The sequence below is a fragment of the Cebus imitator genome, unplaced genomic scaffold, assembly GCF_001604975.1.
Source record: "Cebus imitator isolate Cc_AM_T3 unplaced genomic scaffold, Cebus_imitator-1.0 Scaffold94, whole genome shotgun sequence".
NCBI lineage: Eukaryota > Metazoa > Chordata > Mammalia > Primates > Cebidae > Cebus > Cebus imitator.
The window spans coordinates 5,828,323-5,836,094 of NW_016107409.1; the positions used below are offsets into that span (position 1 = coordinate 5,828,323).

The 7,772-nt window shown below is 37.3% G+C and overlaps 1 protein-coding gene across 1 annotated transcript in view; it reads right to left on the reverse strand.

Annotated features, from left to right (window-relative positions):
* GPALPP1 (GPALPP motifs containing 1) overlaps positions 1–7,772 on the reverse strand; it is a 41,964-nt gene that overhangs the window by 19,033 nt on the left and 15,159 nt on the right. The window contains exons 4-5 of the mRNA XM_037741143.1: positions 6,287–6,371; positions 227–405 (exon numbers count right to left, since the gene is read on the reverse strand). Of these exons, the coding sequence (XP_037597071.1) occupies positions 227–405; positions 6,287–6,371 (264 nt within the window). The remainder of the gene's footprint in view (positions 1–226; positions 406–6,286; positions 6,372–7,772) is intronic.

A 7,772-nucleotide genomic window follows, 5' to 3' on the forward strand; every position in this document is an offset into this window, starting at 1 on the left:
TGTCATGCAATTGAAGTTTTAAAGTTACTTAACAAACTCTAAAAGAAAGGATTGATGTTTTGTCACATATGTTTGTCACAAACATTACAAAGACTTTAATCCAATTTGTTATTTTTCTTTTACAGTTTCTGGGTTCTAACTCCTAAGTTAAAAAAAAATATATGTTATACATAAAAATAAAATATATTAAAAGTTATATAGTTTAGTGTTTATTTCTAAAATTTACATTTTTAATCTATTTAGTTTATTTCCTAAAATGTCTTTAAAACTTACATCATCTCCTTTAGTCAGTTTTTCTTTCATTCTCTGGGCCCTTTTTTCAAACTCTGTCGTTATATTATAGTTAACTGGTCCTTTTGCAGGCATTGGTCCAACAATGTCCTCATCTTCACTGCTGTCTGTTTCCTTTTAAAACAAGACATTACCTTTAAACCAAGAGGAGAGCTACAGGTTATAAAAAATAATTCTAAATTACCTAATTTAACTGAAACTTATTTTCCATAAAAAATAAAAAAGTAAACAATGTATTGCTGGCTCATCACTGAATCATGAGGACTTTTTCCTCACCTTCCTCAAGTGCCTAGCACAGAGATGACAAATCCACGGCACGCAGATCTCTCCCATCTCTCTTCCTGATGGACATAGATGTAGACTTAAAGGTCTTCTCAAAATAGTACAATTAGACAATTATATGCTGTCTTGTGGCTTACTCTAACACACACAGACACACACACACGCACACAAACACATTCTTAATAACTATGGATTTTGGCATACATCTCACTTGATCCTTGTAAACAAACTATAAAATGGCACTACTTCTGTTTTTTCTTTTTCTTTAGGAGACCTAGGCTTAGAGAGTGTAATTAGAATAGGTAAACAACTTGCCTGGTTTTATAAAACTATTATCTAAGAATCAAATATTCCAAGATCAAGGCCAGCATTTTTTCTGTGTATATGACAAGGGTCCCTCTATTATTTTATCTCAACTGTTAGTGATTTAAGTGTTTCTAGCTTGTATCTACAATAGTAAGCTTTCTAATGTCACAGACATTATATTAAACATATTTATAACCCCTACAAATATAAATATTTGGTGACACAAAATGTTCAGATGTAAAAGATATAATGAACTTTTTGGCCGGGCGCGGTGGCTCAAGCCTGTAATCCCAGCACTTTGGGAGGCCGAGGTGGGTGGATCACAAGGTCAAGAGATCAAGACCATCCTGGTCAACATGGTGAAACCCCGTCTCTACTAAAACTACAAAAAATTAGCTGGGCATGGTGGCGCGTGCCTGTAATCCCAGCTACTCAGGAGGCTGAGGCAGGAGAATTGCCTGAACCCAGGAGGCGGAGGTTGCGGTGAGCCGAGAGATCGCGCCATTGCACTTCAGCCTGGGTAACAAGAGCGAAACTCCGTCTCAAAAAAAAAAAAAAAAAAAGATATAATGAACTTTTTAAAACTATGAGACATGAAAACAAAACAAAGCACAAACTATAAAAGTCATGGCACCAATACAGGATTAGTGGAATAAGCTAATGACAGTCTTACTTCCATCTTAATAAAAGATGGTTTTATAAAGGTAGAATTTTAGCATGTATTGGTAAGATGATGCCTTTAATTTTTAGAAATAAATATCACTTATGTTTGGAGGCAAACAAAAAGGGGATGGAGAAGCAAACAGGAAATCAGGCCAAACACACCAAATTGAAAATCAGAAACAGAATAATATGTCCAAATCCTATCTAGGCATTAAATCATTTTGGTGTCCTGGATATTTCTTTTAATTAAAAAAAAAAAGGTGTATATTTTATCCAGAATTACAATAGAAATTAGGTACCCTACTGGTTTATACTTTGGCCTGACTTTGCTGAAGGCCTCATTTGCCAGTGTACTAGCCCTGAGACTTCAGGTATGTTATTTAACCTAAGTGCTGGTTTTTTTGTCTTTGACATGGGAATTATAACAGCTTCTACCAATAGCTATTCTTTTGCCAAGAGAACCCAGCATTTTGTTCACCCTCTTTGGAGCCACACCCTTCTGAGGGAACTGGGACCTTCTCTAATACCTGGGGGAAAATATTCATAATTCTAGGCCAGTCACTAAAAAAAAAAGTAGTAACTATTGTATGGACATGTTTATAAAGTAGTTACTTTGGTCTTATTCTTTTTGCTCAGCTGACTAGTTTAGGCATATGACATAATTTTTGTGAAATAAACACAAAAGGTCTACAGGAAACTGGTAGGGTTTTCCTTCTTCTACAAAAGAGGCACAGGGAAAGGACTATTCCTTCTCTGTGTCTGGACACTACTAGCTGTGTGTAAGTCTTAGAAATTTGGCAGGCTTCTTGGTATGATGAAGACAGCCAGCCAAAGAGAATTAACTCTTTGTTAATTCTCTTATAGAGCAGGAAGGTAGAAAAAACTGGATTTCATGAGGAGAATGAATTAATCAAGCCTGGAATGATCTTACCTCTAGACCTCTCATTATATATGAAACATATTTTCCTTATTTTGAAAATACAGAACAAGTATCACCAAGGAAATTAACCCATTTGCTAACTAAGTAAAGATAAAGTTCCATTTTGAGTTGGATTTTCTGTTATTTGCAGCTGAAGGCATTCAGCTGATACACTACCTCCCTGGATTGTTGTTTGGATTAAGTTAAGTTTATGCTGCTATTGCAGTGTCTGGCTTGTGGTAAGTGTGCAAGAAATGTCAACCATTATGTTGTGTATTTTTTTTTTTTTTTTTTTGAGACAGAGTCTTGTTCTATCACTAGGCACCGGACTGGAGTGCAGTGGTGCGATCTCGGCTCACTGCAAGCTCTGCCTCCCGGGTTCAAGCAATTCTCCCGCCTCGGCCTCCTGAGTAGCTGGGACTACAGGCACATGCCACCATGCCCAGCTAATTTTTGTATTTTTAGTAGAGGTGGGATTTCACCATGTTGGCCAGGATGGTCTCGATCTCTTGACCTCATGATCCACCCACCTCGGCCTCCCAAAGTGCTAGGATTACAGGCTTGAGCCACTGTGCCCGGCCTACTGTGTATGTTTTAATTTGGGGAGATATGCTGGGAATGAGGCTAAGAGAAGTCCATCTTTGAGAAATGAAAATCTGAAACGGGTCTTTTGAAAAAGTTTCAATTAAAGGGAAATTATAAACAATCAGAGCAAGCATACCTCACACATGGACCTACAGTGTAATCCCTCACATTTCAACAAAAGAAGTTAGGGAATGTAGAATGTGTACCACCTAGGAAATGATGTAAGCAATCCATTTGCTAACTAGGCAGGTTAGGACAAAATTCCAAGTGTGAATAATGCTAAATTACTCTACACCTTTGGAAAGTATTTTCCCGATTTTTTATTTTGAAAAATTTTGAACCTATATAAAAGTGCTAAGATGAGTGCAATAAACACCAACACGTCCTCACTCAGATTTACCGAGTGGTACATTACACTTTACCACATTCATCTTTTTGTTTGTTTGTTTTCCGTTCCTCTCCCCCTTGAGATTGACAGACAGACACACACTTTTTTTCAGAACCATTTTAAAGTAGGTTACAGATAGTATGACAAGACTCTAGGCAGAAGCAAATTTCCTTGCCACCTTCCTAAGGTGGAGATAACTGAATCATGGGGTCATCCCCCATCCTGTTCTTGTGATAGTGAGTTTGTTCTCACAAGATCTGATGGTTTTATCAGGGGCTTCCCCCTTCGCTGGACACTCATTCTTCTCCTTGTTGCCGCCATGTGAAGATAAAAATATTTGCTTTCCCTTCTGCCATGATTGTAGGTTTCCTGAGGCCTCCTCAGCCATGCTCAACTGTAAGTCAATTAGACCTCTTTCCTTATAAATTACCCAGTCTTGGATATGTCTTTATTAGCAGTGTGAAAACAGACTAATACACCTACTATTCTGATTTAATCCTTATAACAAGCCTATGAGGTAAGGGCATGTTACGGATCATGAAGCTAAGCTTGACACAAGGCTTCGAGCAGCTCTTACCTACTTTCCTCACCTCTCCCTCGGCATTCTCCCTGTGCTCTCCTTTCTAACTACACTGAACATCTTTAACCCTAACTTTCATCCTCTTCACACTCTCTTTTGCCTTCAAATAAGCCATCTGCTCTCTGGAACAATGTTCCCTACCTGCTTTGCTGAGCTAGCTCCAATTCATCAAACTTCAGATTAGTAGACATTCACTCAGATAAAAAGACCTTTTCTTTTTCTTTTTCGACAGGGTCTTGCTATCACCCTGGCTGGGTGCAGTGGCACGATCTCAGGTCACTGCAACCTTTGCCTCCTGGGCTCAAGCTATCCTCCAACCTCAGCTCCCAGGTAGGTGGCAACAGAGGCATATGTCACCGTACCTGGCTAATTTTTTTGGATTTTTGGTAGAGATGTGGTTTTGCTATGTTGCCCAGGGTGGTCTTGAACTCCTGAGATCAAGCAATCCATCCACCTTGGCCTCCCAAAATGCTGGGATTATAGGCATGAACCACTGTGCCTAGCAGAAAAATACCTTTTCTCATTTTCAGATTAGATTCCCCCATCATGGTTCCAGTTACATTTTGTCTCACCTTTAAATAATTCATAATGTTAGAAATTGATGTATGTATTCCCCACTACCTTGTAAGTGTGATTAGGGCAGGGACTGTGCTTTACTTATTCATTCAACAAACACTTCTGAATATCCACTATTTATAAGGAACTAGTGGTAAGATAAAAAATCTGTTTTTACAGAGTCACAATCTAGTGGAAAGAAGCCAACAGTAAAGAAAAGGCAGAAGGAAAATTAACGGTATCTTTAGTGGTAAAAAATACTATGGTGAAAATTAAAGGAGGGATGAACAGGTTAGCATATTTTAATTTGGAGGCCAGAGATGACTGTATTGGAAAGATAATATTCCAGCAAAAACCTGAATGTCTAGGAGGTCAGCCATACAGATATCCAGGGGAAGACCATTTTGCATAGACTTGGACAGCAGGGGCTCAGGAGTAGGAGCTGGCCTGCTATATTTGAGGACGAAAAGCAAGGAGCCCAGTGAAGTCACATCAAAGCAAAAGATAGAGTGCTAATAATGGAAGCTATACTGTACAGGACCCTAAAAGGACTTTGGCTTTGACCTAGGGAAAGGAGGAGCAATTGGTGGTTTTGAGTGTTAGTGATATGATCTGACCTTGATCTACCTTTGTTTCATTTGGACCCCTTTAGCTGCTGTGTTGACAAGGGGTAGTAGAGGAGAAAGGACTACATAAAGCATGAAGACCAATAAAAGGGGTAAAATGTGATGGTCACTTGGACCAGGGTGGGAGCAGACGTGGCTGGATCCTGAACGTCTTATGAAGATAGGAACAAAATAATTTGTTGACAGGTTCATTTCTGTGACTATGGGCCTGCCACACTGCAGGTGTTCTACAAGCATTTGAAAGAATAAGTAAATGACTCTGAAATTCATAATTTTAACAACCACTGCATTATATGTCCTTTGAGTAACAACGTCAGTGTAACTGTTGAATGCTTAGTGGAGATAAACAGGAGTCTCTGGAATATATGAATTCATATATAGGAAGACACTGCAGTATAACAGACTGAACAAGTGATTTAAAGTCATAGGAACTGGGTTTGTGCCATGGTTTTGATCAGTAAAAATTGTGGAATCTTGGGTAAGGTACCCAATTTCTTTGGTCTTTAGCATTTGTAAGGTGCAGATAATATTTATTTCATGAAGCTGTGGTGAAGATAAAATAAGGTCCACATGCAGGGGAAATGCATTACAAATTATAAAGTACTTTACAAATCTCAAATCTTGTTAAGGAGAAAAACGGCCTTTATACTTTACTCCAAAGTCATTGGGTCTATCTTTTCCTAAAATTACTTATCCACCAGTGCATTTTTTTATACACAGGTCCCAGAGCTGGGTAGGAGAAAGTAAATTTCAACGTAAAAACCATTATTAAAAAGCTCTTCAACTTTCTCTCCTCCAGGCCAAATCACAATCATTCCTTAAAATTTTCTTCATGTTCCATCCTTCTAACACTTTAAAGTCTCCCTTCAAAGATAAGAAGCATGAATAGGTAACACCCTGTTAACCTTGTTATTTGCCTAACAGAATCTCAGGTTTATGAACAGCTTTTGATTTCATCTGCTTATGTTACAATCTTAAATTAAATCCATCTGAATATAACTGAGTCTTACATTACATTTGAGTCCAGTTACAATACATCTTATTCTTTTATTGAAAACCTTCCAAACCTTAGAATTGAAATGGGATGATACCTGTTCTTCTGGATCGTCTCTGCCTTTGTCACTTTTCTGTGTAGCTTTAATGAAACCAGGTGGCAATGCAGGACCTATTATAGGCCTGAAAAATAAAATGTACTTTTATCATTCTGACTTTAAAAAGCAGTTTTCAGAATAAAAGTTCACAAAATAATAAAGTCAGATAGTAACAAATGTTGAAAATAAGAATTTCATTTAACACATTTTTACTAGTATTACCTAGTATCTTTCTGCTAGATGTCTTTTAAAAACCTAATTTTTACATTTCAATTTTCTACTTGTTAGACAATAGAGGCTAAGCCAATAATTCTCAATCTTTGTGACACTGACATATGTCCACTTCCTAAAAATATTAAATAAAAATGGCAATGTTTTAAAAAAATTGATGTACCAAAATATGTGGTCTTTTTTTATTTTGTGCCTTGGCATTCCTTCAGTTTGATATGCGTTATCCAGTGAAAAAATACCTTAGGGGCATTATAATTATGGTCAGAACTGCCAAAGTAGAAATTGAGTTCTCCTAAGGACATATGTCTATATGCCATGGCAGTATTAAAAATCTATACATTGTTCTCACTAATAATACAGTAATTATATGGAACTGTAGAAGAATGCAGCTAGTTCATTCAGACTCATAGAAAGGGAAAAAGGTACTATGCTAACCACATTCCAAGCAGTGCACCTGTTTCCTTAAGACAGTCCTGGTCAGTAGTCACTCTGCTTTTAAGATGAGCAAAATAATGTCCAAGATTAACAAAATCACTAAGTGGCTGAGCTAGAGTTGAAACCCTGGTCTTCTTGATGTCAAAGTTCATTTTCTTTCGAGCTGTCCTATTTCCACATAATGCGGCAACTGCCATCACTTCAAAAGAGAGACTTGTCTGAATACTGGGTCTTAAAAAGAGACAGCCTTACTTTACATAGAAAAAAATTAAAAAGATAAAAATAAAAAAGTACTCTCTTTCATACTTTTAAGTTTCTTCATCCTGGCTTTTGCACCAATGTTTTTTCCATAGTTGTCACTGTGCCAGTTACCAACCCAGATGGCACTGAAGTCCTAAGCTAAAATTTCCAGGTTGCACTGTGTTCTATTAGAACCCCACAGACAGGCATCCTGGCAGGGGGAAAAAACAGTACTGTCAGTCAGAAAGTCTGGATTTCCATCCTGACCATTTAATAATCTCTTATCTTTGGTTCACGAAACTTCTTTAAGCAGAACAATTTGCATATGAAAGACAGAGAAGTTTGGCACTGTTAAAAAGATGAAATTAGGTATTATTTATAAGCTAAGAGTACAGAATAGGTTTTTTCTGAGTAAAATTTTTAGCAATCTACAAATGCAAGTATAGCTTAACTTTCTGGCCTCAGGGGATTGGTCGTGATAAAATTACTGATATATAAAATCTTAAAATACAGGAAAGGATTATAACCATGGCATGTTATGGTACTATAAAAGGTTTCTAACTCCAATATATGATGCCAG